This window comes from Hylobates moloch, unplaced genomic scaffold (assembly GCF_009828535.3).
Source record: "Hylobates moloch isolate HMO894 unplaced genomic scaffold, HMol_V3 SCAFFOLD_4, whole genome shotgun sequence".
In the NCBI taxonomy this organism is placed as follows: domain Eukaryota; kingdom Metazoa; phylum Chordata; class Mammalia; order Primates; family Hylobatidae; genus Hylobates; species Hylobates moloch.
The window spans coordinates 92944414-92962294 of NW_026652279.1; the positions used below are offsets into that span (position 1 = coordinate 92944414).

Genomic DNA, 17881 nt, shown 5'->3' on the forward strand with positions numbered 1-17881 from the left:
CTGCCGCGCGGGCCAGGGACCCGGGACGCACAACCGGACGCGCGGGGGCCACGGCCCGGAGCTGTGCGTCCTGGGCGGGAGGCGGACTCGGGCCTGGAACAGCGTCCACACACGTGCACAAAGGAAGTGGAGAATTGAGGCAATCATACGAGTAATGAGTCCTTTTGTCCGGCCACCCACACGCGCACGCGTTGCCAAAATATCCATATTGTTTAGTGCTTTGCCCCGGATTTATCCAGCTCACTGCTTCAATTCTTCACTCTCTTTGCGGCCCCCGACACCACTGGCCTTGGTGGATTCCAAAGCGTTTACCCAGTTCTCCCCAACCCTCTCCTGCTAAGCCCGAACTGCAAAGCAAAACGGACGGAAAAGGAATCTTTTATGCCACAGCGGTTTGTCTGTTTTTCTCTTTTCCCAGTTCATTTGCTGCACCCGACCTTTACATGTGAGCGGAAGCGGTGTTCTCGCTCTTGGGCACTAGGGGAGCAGACTGGGAGCCAGGAAAGCCAAACGCTGGCCTCGGTCCGGCCCGGGGAGCCGGGGAAGCCACGGGAAGGAGGCGGTGGGCCGGGAAGAGCCCTCCGAAGGGAAGAGCCAACCGAAGGGTTGGGAAGGCGCCCCGTGGGGACGGACGGAATAGTTGCAGCCATCGCTCCTAAAAGGCGGGGGTCGTCCATGCTGAAGATCTCTCCCGGAGGTCGGCTTTTGGGAGGGTGGCTCGACTGCCCCGGGAAACCCATCAGTTATTAAAATAATAACACTCATTGAGCAGCGCGGGGTATTTGGACCCCAGAATGAAGCGAGATTGCAGTGTCGATTAAATGGAGGGAAGTGCCCATAGAAATCTTTGCTTGTCAGCCCTGGAGTTTCAGACCCCTATTATTAGGCTGGGCAGCTTCCTGCACCAGCAGCCAGACAGTCCACTGGGGGAAAGTATATTAGCATCCTGCGGAGGAACCCACCACATTCTACCATCCGCCGACACCCCCCCCCCCCCACACACACACACGGAAGATGTAAAGAGCCCCAACAAATACTACTTAGGCTTCTATTGGCAGAGGAGAAACGAAACACCCGTGGTCTCCCCAACAAAGACAAGGTAATAGGCGAAGGCCAGAGGTGGCCCTTTTGAAGACAAGAGCTTTCATTAGTCACCAACCGTGTGCAGGGTTAACAGCAGCAGCAGCAACAACAACAACAGCAGCAGCAGCAAGGAAACCTTTCCATAAAGAGCTACGTGGCTGCACCCTTGGTTCTGGGGCTGATGTTCCATAGAAATAAATCACTCCTGGAGCACTAGGAATTTTAGGCAAGGAAGCCCTTTTCCCGTTCCCATTTCACAGTGTTTCCTGCTGTGGTAAGGCTGAAGGAAAGAGAAGCTGGTAGTGGGGCAGGTGTCAGGAAAGCGGGCTGTGCTACCAGCGTCCCTGGGCTTGTGGCCAGACACCTTCTCTGGGTGTAGGAGCGCCAGGTGCACACCATGAAGAAAGTTCCATGGCTCGCTTCTGTTCTTTGGGACCCTGCAGCAATGGTGGGGTGCTAGGCCTGGGCCAGACACCTGCCTCTCTCTAGCCAGGGTAACCTGGGGGATTTCCTGACACACACAATAACTTGCTGCATGGTGAAGAGGATTTTCTGACCCAGGATCCAAATACCAAGGTTGGGCCTAAGACTCAGAATAACCCACTGTAGTCAGGGCACCCAGTCCCAAGCCTGGGGATAAACCCGACGCTTAGATAAACCAGACCCCAAATGCAGCGTCTGTGCTCTTTATGTAGAAAAGCTCATGTGAGATGCACAGATCCCACCGGGGCTGGGTTCCCCGCAGTTTAGCATGAGTGTAGATGAGCTCAGAATCTCCCAGACACGACCCCGGTGTCTCCAATTACACAGTTACATTTCAACAGTTGCAAGCTTGTCCGGAAAATGGTTTATTCCTGCGGGAAGGGATGCAGATGGGGGCAGACGCTGAGTCTGTCCCTTTAGAAGGAGCTGGAGCTGAAGGGACAGAGAGCTGGCTGCGCGGCGCCTCTTCCGAAACACCTGAGCATAAGCAGCCGCGAGGGCGAGCGCAGGACGCGGGGCGTGGGCTTCGGGCTGGGAAGAGCCCGGACCAAACCCGCGGGTGGCTCTGACTCTCCCCTTCGGGAGGCCGTGGCTCGCGCGGGCAAGTCACCTGCGGCAGCCTGGCAGGGCAGTTCTCTCCGGCAAATAGCGACATGCTCTCGGTTTCTGTCGGCCTTGGCCTGGCAGAGCCGCTTTCCGCTTTCTGGCCTCTGGTGCGCCCGAGGCGGGAGAGGAGCCCCGGACGCGTGGACCCTGGCTTGCGCGGCAATGATCGCGCATTGACTCTACGCCCGGCTGCTCAGGGAAGGGACAGCCCAGGGCGCGCCCAGCGAGCTTCAGGGGATACGGAAGTGCTTAGGGCAGATTTCAGGGTGAACAACTAATATTTTACTTACTAATTCGTTAAAAACACAAAGAAAACAAAACCAATCGCGGTGGCAAGGCCAAGAAGAGTTGGAAGGCAAGGAGCTGATTTCAATTTCTGTAACCCGACGACCCTCCAGGCACAGGCCCTTACGAAGTGGGGGCAGCTTTGCGGATTTTCACTTCCCCTGGAAATGTCCAAGCCCTGGCAGGAGAACGCTCCCAGTAAAGAGACGGGAGAGCGCAGCTCCGGATGAGAACTCAGGAACCGACCCGGGCTTGTCACTCACTTGTGTAACTTAACTGGGATACGGAATGGGGCCTCCTCTTTATTAACCCAGAAAGGTAGGCGTTTTGGTCTGTGTGCCCAAAAGATATCTACAGAGGCTAAAATTGGAAGGAAAGAAAGGGAAAAGGGCAACATAAATTCTATACATGATCTTTACCCATTTTAAATATGACACATTTCTGGAGATCAGCCACAGGATATCAGTTCTGACTGATTTTTTTTTTTTTTTTTTTTTTGGAGACGGAGTCTCACCCTGTCGCCCAGGCTGGAGTACAATGGCGCAATCTCGGCTCACTGCAAACTCCGCCTCCCGGGTTCAAGCGATTCTCCTGCCTCAGCCTCCCAAGTAGCTGGGATTACAGGCGCGCGCCTCCACTCCCAGCTTATTTCTGTATTTTTGGTAGAGACGGTATTTCACCATGTTGGCCAGGCTGGTCTCGAACTCCTGACCTCGTGATCCACCCGCCTCAGCCTCCCAAAGTGCTGGGATTACAGGCGTGGGCCACGGCGCCTGGCCCAAGAGGAGTTATTCTAAAAAAGTATTTACTGTGAGACAAAAGTAGATGGATACCATCTTTGTCAACTGGAGAAAAATCTGGGATGGAATTTATGGAAAATTCATGCAATAAATGAATAAACTACAGTTATGGGGTGCCTGTGAAAGACATAGGACATGGAGCATGGTCAGAATTGTAGCAATAGCAGAACATTGTTCTGGTGCTATTTGGTGTGGGGGGTGGGAGTGGGAAAATGGGATTCTCTAAATCGTGCTAGTTGGTTTTGTGCTTGGGTGCAATGTTTCCAGGGTGGCACCAGCAGCTGTAGTAATAATAAACATCTATACAGATCGCTATGGGTTGCAAAGAATGCACATACTGTAGCTCATTTACTTTAAGGGACTTGAACAGCTAGCTGTGCAACTTGGGAAAATCACCTAACCTCTCTGAGCCTTGGGTTCACCTTTGTAAAACGGAAAGGTTACACAGATTTTAAGACCCCTGGCTCCCCTCCAGGGAATGCAGCTAGCCAATGGGAGCAGTAACTCAAGAAGAACAGAACCTTTATTTAAGCTCCTTCCCTTAGCCGCATAAAACTTACCCTGTAGGACTTCCTAGGAACATATTTTCATGTGGCAAACAAAGGTCATTCCAGGCACGAGACAATGGTGAGTGAACAAATGTGAGCGAACAAATCTCTCCACGCCAAAGCCACGTGGTTAACAGTTGGCTGGTGCTGCCCGGGGAGCCTGGGCTCCTTGTATCAAGAGGTTTCCTTTGGGGTGGAAGTCCTGATTCCTAGTAGGGACACCAATCTTTGAGACCTCCAAGTCCCTCCCTCTTGTGGATTTAAATCATCCTCTGTCCTCACCCACCACACAGAATGTGTTATACAATGCCCAGTGTCCACAGGCCCTAGTTTCAGAAGAAAGGAAGAAAATGGGCAATGACTATTTATTTGCCTAACTTTTACCCAGTGTACCAAACCAGATTTCTGTACCCAAATATTACCCTTTCTCCTGAGGCTCTTAATTTTCCTTGATCTCTTGGATGTGAGAATATATTTTGGATAGAGAAGCATAAAAAAAAAAAAAAGTGTTCCCTGCCTTGGATCAGAAAGCTTGGTGGTCTCTTCACAACAAGAGTAAAACAGCTGGCTTTTCTTATCCCATTATCCTGCAGCCTGGTCCCTGAGTGGTAACATGTTAGCCCACAATGACCTCCCATTAATTCAGAAACCTTTCCTCAGGTAGAGAGGGTCAGACACCCAGTTTGCTTGGGAAGAAAATATGCTTCACTCCACTGGGCAAGGACACATCTGCTTCTGTGAATGAAGCCTGGGTGGCTGTGGGCAGCTGCGGCCCCTCCCTGCTGTTCAGGATGGACACGTTGGGATCCATTGTGGTCTGATGGGGCTGGACAGGTGGCGGACTCTCGGGAGGCCCTACAGAAAGGACACTGTCATTGATTTCCTTCCCAGATATGTTAGCTGAGTGGGCTGTGGCAGGGCAAGGCAGGATTGTTGGGGTCAAACCAACCATTATTGAGCCTTTCTTTGTGTGAGTAGATGGCTGATTGAGTGCAATGGCTGAAAGACTCCCTAAACTCCAAATTAAGTAGAGATTGAGCTGTTTTTCCACAGCAGTATAGATGGCCAAGCTGAATAATTTTGTCAGCTGACATTCTCTTCCTTTTCACTCCTCCTTAATTATCCCTGGAATTCAGGTCAATGCAAGGTAAGAGTTTCCTGTGCAAGGTATAGAAGGACTATATTATTTGGATAATTTTATTTTCCTTTTTTCAAATTAAAAAAAATTTTTAGAGACAGGGTCTCCCTCTGTCACCCAGGCTACAGTGCAGTGGCACAACCATAACTCACTGTCACCTCAAACTCCTGGGCTCAAGCCATCCTCCAACCTCAGCCTCCCAAGAAGCTGAGGCTATAGGTGCACATCACCACACCCAGCTAATTTTTTCATTTTTTTGTAGAGATAGGGTCTCGCTATCCTGGGCTCAAGTGATCCTCCTGCCTCAGCCTCCTAAAGTGCTGGGATTACAGGTGTGAGCCCCTGTGCCTGGCTGGACAATTTTCTTGATCTAAAAAAGATTCAGAAAGTCAACTTACATGCTAAGGTGGGTAGAGATGGCCTGCCCTAACTGGGTTTTGTTAGTCACTGGGCTCCCCAGTTTCCAGGAGCCACAAATATCGGGCAGAGCAGGGTCCCCTTAGTCAGAGCACATACTAGGACCTTTGAGCAGGGAGGGAGCTATGTCAGTGATGTCTGGATTTAAGGAGTGTTTCATCTGCTTGGAGGGGCAGCCCGCCCTTCCAACAGCCTCCTGCTTCCCACCCCCTTTTTGGCCCCTGCTCTTGCCACCAGCCAGGATCCTGCACACCTGGACCTTCTCTGAAGAATGTGGAATGGCTTCTACTCTGTCAGTAACAGAGGCGTCCTTTTGATAACTTGATCATGGCCATTCCTGCAGTTTTACTGTTGCTTCATTTACCAGGGTCTCTTTTTTTCCCCACCCTTTTCTGCCCTTAGATGTCAGCTCTAGCTCTGGCTCTGTGGGGCTGCAGCTTCAGCCCCAGGCCAACCGCAGGCCCGAGCTTCCCAAACAAGTTTGCCTCTCCCAGAGTGAGTTGCTACAGGCTTCTCTGGCCCAGCAGCAGGACTTACAGGGTGGAAGGGCCCTTCTGGCATCGGAGGTTAGGGATGACCATCCCCGTCCCTTCCTGGGGGCTTCTCAGTGCAGGCCAAAAGGCTCCTAAGAAAGACACCAAGCACCTGGGGCCTAGGACTAAGAAAGCCCTCCATGGGGCCCTGATGTGGGTGGCTTCTGCCTCCTCCCAGGGACACAGGCCTGCACTTGGAAGCTGGAGAGGCTGCCCCCGAGCAGAGCGAATCTCCAGAGGCCAGTCATGGGGCACCAAGCTGCTAGGGGCCAGGGCTGTCTAAATGCAAAGACAACCAGGCTCCTAGAGTTCAGTCAGCCACCTTCTACCCCTCTCTGACTGCTCCCACAACCCTGCCTTGTCAGGGACCCAGCTGGGCCCTCTCCTGGCTGAGAGCAACCTGGATGTATGGGGACACTTACATTCTGAGAAGCTTGTCCGAGGACATCATTTATCAGCTCCTTTCCCCTCACCGAACAGTCTAGACCCTGGGACCACAGCTATGCCATGCCATTGCTAAGGAGACCCATTTTTTGCAATGAGGGAAACATTCATTTTCACAATGATTTCCTTTCCATGGCTGGAGCACTCCAAGTGAGCCTCAGGCTTCCCTGTGGCTTGGCCTGCTCTGGGGCCTGGCTTGACCTGAGGGGCCAGAGCAGCCCTGGCCACTCCCAAAGCTGTTGGATGAGCAGGCCAGAGCCAGGTTTTCAGGGCACAGCACAGAGACACAGCTGGAAAACAGGGACAATTAGCCAGCGGCCGGCAGCCTGGGCCATAAAAACGCAGGAAGCGGCCACCGCAGGGCGGAGGGAATGGCTGTCCCTAATAAAGCGATTGTTCCAAAGAATGCCCGCATTCCGAAGACACAGGCTGGAGCCTCAGCCTCGGCTTCCAGAGCTCAGGCCTGGGAGGTGGGGTGGTGTGGGGGATGGAAATGGGAATTGTGTCTCCAGGAAGAGGAGGAAGATATTTGCTAGATCAAAAGTTCGAAGTGCCCACCACTTAACCTCCCACATTCCTGCCCCATCAGGTCTGCGGACCTCCCCTACTGCCCTTCTCTCAATGATTTGGATTTTGTAACGGGGTTTGCAATTTACTTCGGGTTTTATTTCTCAGGAAGTCCGATGACACTCCAGGCCAGGCGCTGGAGGTCCCCCAGGAGGACCAGCTCGGTCTCCCACCTCTTGAGTGCGCAGCTCCTCGGCCCCTGAGTACCCCATCACCCCCATTTTTAGCCTTCTTCCTTACAAACATGAAGGGTGGGAGGAACCAGAAAACAGGGGATCCCGCAGCCCTAGGCTAGTTCTGATCGCTTTCAGATGTCTGCAGAGGCAACTTGCTGGTTGTCACCTGTAAGATGGGGAGGATAAAAACACCTTCTAGGTTTTGTTCTAGATCCTAGGGGGATGTGAGGCTCAAGGGAGATAAAGGACACTGGAGAGCACCCCAGAAATGACAGGATGAAGGCGATGGTGACAAATATCCGAGCGAAACGCTTGACAATGAGAACAGACAAGTGCAGGTCTCCAGGAGTGCCGCGAGCGCCCGCCGGTTCTGAGAGCGCTCAAAGCCACCGAGTCAGGCTACCCAGCCCGCCGGGCCTCGCCGCAGTGATCCTCATTCCCGAATCTGGCAGCGCTGTCAAAGGCTGGTATAGGAGGTGAACGGCGGCAGCAGGCCCACTCCACGCGGTTGCTGAAATGGAACTGGGCGCGCGCGGGGGCCGAATCTCGCCGCCTCCGCGCTCCTGTCGGGGCAGCTCCCGATCCCGGGCTGCGCGGCTCCGGTCCCCAAGGCGGCCACTTCCAGCCCTAGGCCCCTTGGCCGCAGCGCTTCCCAAACCAAGAGAGATCCTTTCTGAACTCAGAGCTTTTCATTAGCAGTCGTTAATAACGGCCCTGAGTTGCCTTGTCATCTCCTGGAAATGAAAAATAAATTTCTTCGGAGAACGTTTCACTTTGTAAAGGACAGAGAGTTTTAAAGATATAGGTATGATGTAAGACACATACATACCTAGGTAAGCATTAGCAGAAATTCTCTTTTCCTTATATTTAAGTATAATAAACATACCAGTGTAGCTCAATGAATTTTCACAAGCTGATATTCTATGTAACCAGCAGCCTAAGAAACTGCGTTACCAACGATCCCCCAGCTCGCCTCCAGTTACGCACGCCAATAACCACTGGCCTAACTTCTACCACATACCCATTACTTTTGTAGTTTAAAACTTCTGATTCTTGAATGTAAACGTTTAACTCAAATTTCAAACGTAAGTTGAAGTCAGAGATGCAGCCTGAATCTAGGATCATAATTTATCTTGCGCAGAGGGCGAGTAATTTCCTTGGGCAAGAAAATAACTGATTGGAGGTGACAGTTGTTTGGGGCTGCAGCCGTCCGGGCCAGGAGTACAGGGCGGGAAGGAATGGCCCATCTCTTAGGGCTCTCTGCTTGTCACCTACCAGGTTGGTCAGAAACGTTCTCATCAAAGCAATGGTTCTCTTTTCTTTTCTCTTTGGGACAGAAGGAGTTTCTTGACCGCCCCCTTCCCTGCAAATGCGTAAACAACCACTGCCCCTGTCTCCAAGCCCAGATTCCCACCAAGATAGCCTTTTCTCTTCCCCTCTCTTTTGTAAGTCTCTTGATTTCATTCTTTGAACCTGTGATTGGAGGTTAAAGTGCACCAGGTTGGAAGGAGGAAGCTCTTAACAATAAAGGTTTGAATATTTAGCTGTGTTCAGGTCGCTGCCCTCTCACGAGCCTTCCCCCCCGTTATCTTTTAAAATGCAAATTATGTTTCGGGGGGTTGTGCGTAGAGTGCGCTCTGCGCCTCGACGTCTCCAACCATTGGTGTCTGTGTCATTACTAAGAGTCTTGTAAACACTCGTTAATCACGGAAGGCCGCAGGCCTGGAGCTCCGCACGCCAGCCTGTGGCGGGTCTTCCCCGCCTCTGCAGCCTAGTGGGAAGGAGGTGGGAGGAAAGAAGGAAGAAAGGGAGGGAGGGAGGAGGCAGGCCAGAGGGAGGGACCGCCTCGGAGGCAGAAGCGCCGCGAGGAGCCAGCGGAGCACCGCGGGCTGGGGCGCAGCCACCCGCCGCTCCTCGAGTCTCCTCGCCCCTTTCCCTTCGTGCCCCCCGGCAGCCTCCAGCGTCCGTCCCCAGGCAGCATGGTGAGGTCTGCTCCCGGACCCTCGCCACCATGTACGTGAGCTACCTCCTGGACAAGGACGTGAGCATGTACCCTAGCTCCGTGCGCCACTCTGGCGGCCTCAACCTGGCGCCGCAGAACTTCGTCAGCCCCCCGCAGTACCCGGACTACGGCGGTTACCACGTGGCGGCCGCGGCTGCAGCGGCAGCGAACTTGGACAGCGCGCAGTCCCCGGGGCCATCCTGGCCGGCAGCGTATGGCGCCCCACTCCGGGAGGACTGGAATGGCTACGCGCCCGGAGGCGCCGCAGCCGCCGCCAACGCCGTGGCTCACGGCCTCAACGGGGGCTCCCCGGCCGCAGCCATGGGCTACAGCAGCCCCGCAGACTACCAGCCACACCACCACCCGCATCACCACCCGCACCACCCGGCCGCCGCGCCTTCCTGCGCTTCTGGGCTGCTGCAAACGCTCAACCCCGGGCCTCCTGGGCCCGCCGCCACCGCTGCCGCCGAGCAGCTGTCCCCCGGCGGCCAGCGGCGGAACCTGTGCGAATGGATGCGGAAGCCGGCGCAGCAGTCCCTCGGCAGCCAAGGTAAGCGGAGGCTGCGCCCCGCCGGAGGGTGCTTGGGACGGCGCGGGTCGAGCCAGTGGCTGCTGCGCATCGCGCGTCCAGTGCGCACAGGGGCGTCCCGGGCTGTCTGGGAGCTCGGCGCCAGGAGGGGCACCGCCTGGGGACAAATTCGGGGGCCTCTGGACCCTCGGGGCTTCGGACCTACTGAGCCTGGGAGTGAATATTCTGAGTCTCAACACCGTGTTCAGGCGTCCTCTTTCCAAGAGCTCCTCATTCGCAACCCCGGGACACCTTTGGGGAGCTCCGGGGGATGTCGGCGTGAGCACTGCTGGACGCGGGCAGAATCGCGTCCTCTCCCACTTGCTGCGGCATGCATTCCTTGCGTGGCTTCTGGCCGCCGAGGAGAGAGGGAGGCTCGAACCTTTTGGGCTAGGTCTAGGCCATTTCTCTCCTCTCTCTCTTTCCCCATCTGAGCCATCTAAGAAGAGAAGTGACCTGGGGGGATCGGGGGATGGCTAGGCTGTGCGTGGGACCGGGTTTGGCCATTCAGGCCAGTTCAAGGTACAGCGAGCAGACAGACCAGGGAGAGCTGCTGTTGCTGGGAAGAAAGTGCTAGCCCCAGCTGCTAAGGCGACGGGGGCGCGCCCCGTCTCTGAACCTCTGACCTGTGAAGGGGTCATTTCAAGCAAAAGCTGGAAGGCTAGGGGCAAGAAGCCGAGGGGCAGGCGTCTGCGGAGAGAGCAGGGAGACGGGGAGGAAACCCTGGTGGGAATTCAAGCCGCCGCTCAAGGTAGGGGTCATTTCTCCCAAAGCTTCCTTTCAAGGGTGTCAGGGATGTCTGTGAATGTGTGTGTGCGCAACTGAAAAAGATCCTAGGTTTGCCGGACTGTGGGGCTCATTGACTCCGGGTCTGCCCCTTCTGGTGTTCGAGGGTTCCTAGAGGTGGCAAGGAAATGCGGTGGGGAGAGTCCTAGTTGAGTGCCCCCTTTATTTCAAGTCTTTCCCCAGCCCTCAGCGCTTCCGCTTTTCTTGCTTCGCTCCTTGCTGCCCCAGTTGGGCAGGCACGCTGGTTATGGGCACTTTGCAGAAGTTTATAGCCAATTACAACTGTATAAATCAAAGCACCCTTTGGGGGCTGTCTTTGGGCATCGGTTTCTGCGTCACTGTGCACATGCTAGGGAGAGTCTTGGTGGGAATGCGGCCGTCCGGGGAGAAGGCCACAGATCAGCCTCGGGTGGGCCTCAGAGCTTTGGCTTGGTCCCTTCTCCAAGAGGAGGCGCCTTTCTCCTGGCAGGGGCTCCCAGATCCTGGCTCCCAAAGACCCACTTTCTACAGCGCCTGTCTGGGGCGCGGTTGGCGGGGGTGGCGCACGCCCTAAGGAAGACTTGTGCGTGTCCCGGGAGAGTGGCCGCGGGGTGAGGGCCGGGAAGGGGGCGGGAGGGAAGCCGCCAGAGCCCAGGCCGCGGGGTCAGCAGATGAGAGGCCGCTGTGAAGTCCTGCGCCGAGGTGGCAAGGCCGCAGTCGGCGCCGGGTGCCCTTGTGATGTTAATGTGGGGTGGCCGCAGCCCGCGGGCCGGAGCCGGGCTCCTCTGCGGAGCGTCATCTGTCAAGGGTTGGGGGGGAAACGCGGCCCGGCTTGCTTTGATATACACCTTCCCAGCCCTGCCATTGTCTCTTTTAGGGCCCGGAAAGAGGGTGGTGACTTTCGCAGTCAATAATGAATTCTGACAAGTCCCTCTCATCCCTCCCCTCCACAGCCCCGCTCCTAGGTTCCCAGGGGGTGTGGGGCGCCTTCAAGGCCCTTGCGGCGCGGGCCGAAGAGCGCTCAGGGTCTGGTCATCGCTTTGCCCGGCCCGTCCGGGACACTGAAGGGGCAGCACCCGAGCAAGGGTCGCTCCGAGGTACTTCCAGGCGAGTCTCCCTCCTGGGGTGTTCGGCTGAGGGAACTGCCCTGCGCCCCAGTTCCGGAGGTGTCCTCTGCGGCTCCAGCCAGGCTCCGGTGCCAACCCCGCCTGATACTGTCTGCGTGACCCGGTCTGATTCTCCATTTCCTCATCTGTAAAAAGGGGCGAGTACCAACGGCAGCCTGGAGTGGGTTTGAGGCGGTCACGCGTGTCCGAGCGTCCACTGCGGAGAAAGTCGCCTTAGTTCCCTTTACTTTCATAGCATGCGCGGGGTCGGGGCCGCAGCCCCATTCAAATGCGCCTGCAGGGTCGTGTTTATGTTAATGCGCCTGGCGGGGAGGGGGATGAAAGCCGGGGCCGCCATTTGCTCAGTAGTGGTAATTCAAACAGAATGTGGTTGTTATTAAGGCATTGAAAGGGCTTTTCTTTGATAAGATCGCCTTGTCCTGCATTGTTTGCGGCTGTGTTCCCCTTTCAGCGGCTCGGGGGAGCTCCCTCTGATCAGGCCTGTATCTTCCCAGGATGCTTTTGTTGTGGTTTGCAAAGGGTTTTACCTGAACAAAGTCAGCCTGCGGGGCATTAAACACCTCCAGGCAACTCCCAGGCCCTTCAGATCTTTCTGTGGGATTGGGCACTGGGCGATTGAACCTGTTCAGCTGCAAGAAGACCCAAAAGTGGGACGGAGCCAGAGAGAACAGCTTCTGGCCAGGGCTCTGCCAAAGGCTGAGCCAAGACAGACCTGGTGGAGACGCCAGGCTCAGGCCTGCTCCAACATTGTGGACACTATTTGTCAAGGCCCTTCAGTAAAACAATCAATCTAGGATTTAATATGTTGACTCAATCCAATGAGCATAGATCACTGGTCAGGATAACTCTGGCCGGATTTGCAGCAGGAATAAATGGAGGATCAAAAAAGAAAAAGTACCAAACGCCAAACCTGGTTTGGGCAGGTATAAAGTGTCCCCAGCAGGAGGGATTTTCTGCCTGTTCCCTGAGCCAGAGCCCAGCTCAGAATTCCACCTGATGGACCTGGTGTGTCTGAGGGATGATTCTGGCGACTTGTCAGCTCCTGTGCCCCGCTTTCCATTTGTAGTAAAGCAAAGTAGTAACCCCCACACCCCCCTACAACATGTGCCCACAATGACAGCTGTTTTCGGGGTGGGCTTCTATCTCTGGTAGGCCTGGAAATCTGGATGTTTCCAGGATCCCGGCCACTTCACCCTGCCCCCTTTCCCTTGGTGTCAAATATATGCCAATACTGTATTTGGTTTACCGAAAGGGTGGTTACATTCTGCTATCTTCTGTGTGAATGGGGTTTTCACTTTTCTTAATTTTTAAAAACCACTTAATACCAAGGTTAGTTTAGTTGCCTCCACTAGCCTCACACCCTCCCCCCACAGGACCCTCTGGGGGGTCCTGTCAGACTTGGCAGGAACCAGCCAAACCCGGGCCCCCCAGGGTGGTGGAGGAAGAGAAATGTCCCTGGGTTAGGGAGGTTTGTCATTACCCATGACTGATGGGCTGCCTTGCAGTTCTCAGCCCTCACTTCTCCTTCCTCAACAGTGAAAACCAGGACGAAAGACAAATATCGAGTGGTGTACACGGACCACCAGCGGCTGGAGCTGGAGAAGGAGTTTCACTACAGTCGCTACATCACCATCCGGAGGAAAGCCGAGCTAGCTGCCACGCTGGGGCTCTCTGAGAGGCAGGTGGGGACCTCCTAGCTCCCTCCAGGCGGGCCACTGCCTGGGAGAGGACCATGAGAGTTAGAAAATCTGGCTGCAGGGGCCATCTAAATCTGTGGAGAGACTGAAGCAGGAGGATGCAAGCATTTGTCTTTGGAGTCCTTTTTTTTTTTTTTTTTTTTGTAATAGAGATGGGGTCTTGCTTTGTGGCCCGGGCTGGAGTGTAGTGGTACAATCATAGCTCACTGCAGCCCTGACTTCCTGAGCCGAAGGGAGCCTCCTGCTTCAGTCACCTGAGTAGCCTGGACTACAGGCTCGAGCCACCATGACTGGCTAATGTTTAAATTTTTTGCAGAGATGATCTCACCGTCTTACCCAGGTTAGTCTCAAACTCCAAGTGATCCTCCTGTCTTGGACTCCTAAAGTGCTGAGATTACAGGTGTGAACCATGAACCACCATGCATGGCCTGGAGTACATCCCCCCTCCAGCCGAGACGCAGTTTCACTCTTGTTGCCCAGGCTGAAGTGCCATGGCGTGGTCTCAGCTCACTGCAACCTCTGCCTCCCGGGTTCAAGCGATTCTCCTGCCTCAGCCTCCCAAGTAGCTGGGACTACAGGCATGCGCCACCACGCCCGGCTAATTTTGTATTTTTAGTAGAAATGGGGTTTCTCCATGTTAGTCAGGCTGGTCTCAAACTCCCAGCCTCAGGTGATCCACCTGCCTCGGCCTCCCAAAGTGCTGAGATTACAGGTGTGAGCCACTGTGCCTGGCCCTGGAATACTTTTTTTAAAAGCCTCCTTCTACCTTAATCCTCTTTTTTTGATGTTGTTGATTTTTTCTCTCTCTCTGTTTTGAGGGATATAGGAAGTGTGAAAAACAGCCAAGGGCATTAGTTTAATCCAGAATTCCATTTGGATCTATAAAGACATATTAAAGACCTATTCTCTTTGTTTCTAGCACTGTACCTAAGAAAATAAACTAAATAAAGTACTCAGTCTCTCATAAAAACTAGAGGGACAAGACTTGGTTCATGAACATTTTATATGTATAGTCTAGAAAAACAGGCCAACTTCACAGCCAGGAAGTCACACAATTAAATCTCATTTTCAGCTCTAAGGTGAGGAAAATTACATTTTAGTTTAGCCTTGAGAGGCCAAAGGTTGCCATTTGAAGTACACCACCCAGCACTGGCCTCCCTTTGCTGTGTAGAAAGGGCCTTGCAGTTTCCGTTTTCCTTGGTTCTGAGACTTTAAACTTTTCCAGTAAATATGTAGATAAAAGTTGCTTTGAAAAGAAACCCAGGGAGCAAGGAAGGAGGAAGACTCTTCCCCATGAGGCTGAATTGGGCCTGAGAATGGATCCAGGGTTGGGCTGTTATGGGGATGCCCAAGGAACGCTTCTAGAAAGACTTGGTGTTCTGTAGCTGGAGCGGAGGATGTTGATGATACTGCTGGGTACTGCTCCTCTTTTCCCTCACATCTTCACCACCATGTGCTTTTCTCCACCTTTCCATTTCTAGGTTAAAATCTGGTTTCAGAACCGCAGAGCAAAGGAGAGGAAAATCAACAAGAAGAAGTTGCAGCAGCAACAGCAGCAGCAGCCACCACAGCCGCCTCCACCACCACCACAGCCTCCCCAGCCTCAGCCAGGTCCTCTGAGAAGTGTCCCGGAGCCCTTGAGTCCGGTGTCTTCCCTGCAAGCCTCAGTGCCTGGCTCTGTCCCTGGGGTTCTGGGGCCAACTGGGGGGGTGCTAAACCCCACCGTCACCCAGTGACCCACAGGGGTCTGCGGCGGCAGAGCAATTCCAGGCTGAGCCATGAGGAGCGTGGACTCTGCTAGACTCCTCAGGAGAGACCCCTCCCCTCCCACCCACAGCCGTAGACCTACAAACCTGGCTCCCAGAGGAAAAATGGGAGCCGGGAGTAAGACAAGTGGGATTTGGGGCCTCAAGAAATATACTCTCCCAGATTTTTACTTTTTCCCATCGGGCTTTTTCTGCCACTGAGGAGACAGAAAGCCGCCCCTGGGCTTCATTCTGGACTGGCAGAAGCATTGCCTGGACTGACCACACCAACCAGGCCTTCAGCCTCCTCTCCAGCTCTTCTCTTCCTAGATCGATCTGCAGGCTGCACCTCTGGCTAGAGCTGAGGGGAGAGAGGGACTCAGGGGAAAGGCAAGCTTGAAGCCAAGATGGCTGCTGCCTGCTCATGGCCCTCGGAGGTCCAGCTGGGCCTCCTGCCTCCGGGCAGGCAAGGTTTACACTGCGGAAGCCAAAGGCAGCTAAGATAGAAAGCTGGACTGACCAAAGACTGCAGAACCCCCAGGTGGCTTGCGTCTTTTTTCTCTTCCCTTCCCAGACCAGGAAAGGCTTCGCTGGTGTATGCACAGGGTGTGGTATAAAGGGGTGGTTATTGGACTCCAGGCCTGACCAGGGGGCCCGAACAGGGACTTGTTTAGAGAGCCTGTCACCAGAGCTTCTCTGGGCTGAATGTATGTCAGTGCTATAAATGCCAGAGCCAACCTGGACTTCCTGTCATTTTCACAATCTTGGGGCTGATGAAGAAGGGGGTGGGGGGAGTTTGTGTTGTTGTTGCTGCTGTTTGGGTTGTTGGTCTGTGTAACATCTAAGCCAGAGTTTTTAAAGCCTTCTGGATCCATGGGGGCAGAAGTGAAATGGTGAAGGGAAGTGGGGAGTATTTGAACACAGTTGAATTTTTTCTAAAAAGAAAAAGAGATAAATGAGCTTTCCAGATTTCAGATTCTGTATTTATCTTCACATTTTGTCTGCAACTATTTTTTATTTTTTAAAGAAATGAAATATCTTCTCTGCTTGCAAGCTGATTTGGAAAATTCAGAGAGGGAGTGGAGATTATCTGGACAGCCTAATTTTCCCCAGAGCATCAGAAGCCTGAAAGAGCAGGTTCTGAGACCTTCCCTGCCCCCAAGCCTGAGCCCAGCCTTGGAATGCGTGGCTCTCCTGGGGGTGCCTTTGGGCAAAATGCACATTTGAATGGCCAGGTGCTTCCCAGCAGCCAGATATTATGGGGGGTGGGGGTGAGAGGGCCCCCTCATAGCATCTCAACAAATCCACATGGAGGCTTTTTGCAAACAGCAGGCAGTTCCCTTCTGCAGTGACTCCCTCCTAAGGACACCCCACAACTCAGCTAGTTAAACGTGAGCATTAAATTGTTTTAAAAAATCCCCCTAGTTTCCCAAGACAGCATTTCCATGAATTTAGTCTTCTGTAAATCACTGGGCATTTCCGTGAGCCCTATCTGCCTCCACTCTCTTCTCTGTCTTCGCAGTTTCCTCATCCCCGACCGCGCCCCCCTTCCCGCCCAATCACCCCCACAAACAAGATTTCAAGACCCAGTATAAAATGATCCTTTTAGTGACAGTTTCTTGTTATCTGGCCGATCCACTGGGGACCGGGCTGCAGCCTTTGAGATTTTTGATCCTGGAGGCCGCCGAGCTGAGCTTTCCCGGCAGGACCTGGGCGAGGGGGCTTAGCCCTTCGTTTCGATCTTCCCACCAACATCCGAGAGCCTAATCAGCGCGCCCACGGAGGCGCCTTAAGGGCAGTTGGGGAAGATGAGCAGAGCTGGGAAACAGCAAGAGGTATCGACCCTCTGCAGCACCTCTCCAATTCCGCGGCCCTTCCGGGTGGCGTACACAGCACCAGGATTGGGAAAGGGGCTCCGGTGGCCCGGCCCGCGGGCGCCTGGCCTCGAAGCCAGAGGGAGGAGTGCGGGGCGTGGGGGCGGGGGGTGCCGGGCAGAGGAGGAAACCGTGTCCGGGTCCGCTGGGCGAGGGGTCCAGGGTCAGGGCCGGTCTGAGCGCCAGTGCCCCGCAGGTCTCCCCGCGCCCCGGCCGCGCCCACAGGCCCGCCCCCTAGCCGCTGCGGTTGCTATGCGTTGCCGTGAAACGCCTGTCAATAAACCCTGTTTGGACAGTGGAGCAAGAGCACATGGGTTGTTTACTTAGTGGTTAGAGGTTCAAAAGTCGACATTGTCCCGCTGCAAGCGATTACAAGTTCTTCCCCTTCCCGGGGCTCGGTCCCCTTGCACGCGGGTACGGGGCTAAGGAAAGGAGCTCGGCTGCTCTCTGAGATGCAAGCACCCGGCTCGCTGCTGCGAGGGCCTGGCCAGCCTCCCGGGCCACGGAAGAAGGCGCAAAACCAGGACCCTCTCCGGCAAGTGAGGCCACCGCGCTTCTAACGCCAACTGTGTCACCCCCGAAGCAATACCTACGGAACAAGGGATGTGGCACGAGTGGGGAGCACAGCTTGAGGAGTGTAGGGAGGCCTGCACAGGGGCGCCTAAGGTTATTTGAGACCAGATGACCTCGCGGCTCCTGGCGCCTCCAGCGCAGAGCTGGGGGTCCGGGCTTCCGAATCCCACGCCTCCACCGCGTCCAGTCGTCGGTTCAGGCGCCAGAGGGCGCGCGCGCTCTGGGAAGAGATGGGGCTTGGGCTCGTGAACCCGGAAAGGTTCCAGTTTTCACCCAGTTGGGAGGTGCAAGCGCCTCTCCCGACTCCGGCTGAGCCCAAACCGGGGCGCTGCAAGATTTTTCTACATTGGCGGTGGGCCTGTTGAAACTAAGCTAAAACTAACTCCGGCAGAGGAGATTCTTGGATTTGTTGAATGTTTAAGAAAAGCAAGGCCGGGCGCGGTGGCTCAC

The 17881-nt window shown here is 54.7% G+C and overlaps 1 protein-coding gene across 2 annotated transcripts; it reads left to right on the forward strand.

Moving 5' to 3' along the window:
- The first annotated feature begins 8782 nt into the window (after positions 1 to 8782).
- On the forward strand, positions 8783 to 17158 carry CDX2 (caudal type homeobox 2). Of its 2 annotated transcripts, none has more exons than XM_032149163.2 (3): positions 8783 to 9632; positions 13079 to 13224; positions 14721 to 17158. In XM_032149163.2, the coding sequence occupies exons 1-3, from the start codon at positions 9092 to 9094 to the stop codon at positions 14973 to 14975; spliced, it is 942 nt and encodes a 313-aa protein (XP_032005054.1). In that variant the 5' UTR covers positions 8783 to 9091; the 3' UTR covers positions 14976 to 17158. The 2 variants fall into 2 exon arrangements, with proteins under 2 accessions (XP_032005054.1, XP_032005055.1); XM_032149164.2 differs by having other exon boundaries at positions 13079 to 13220.
- The last annotated feature ends 723 nt before the right edge of the window (positions 17159 to 17881 follow it).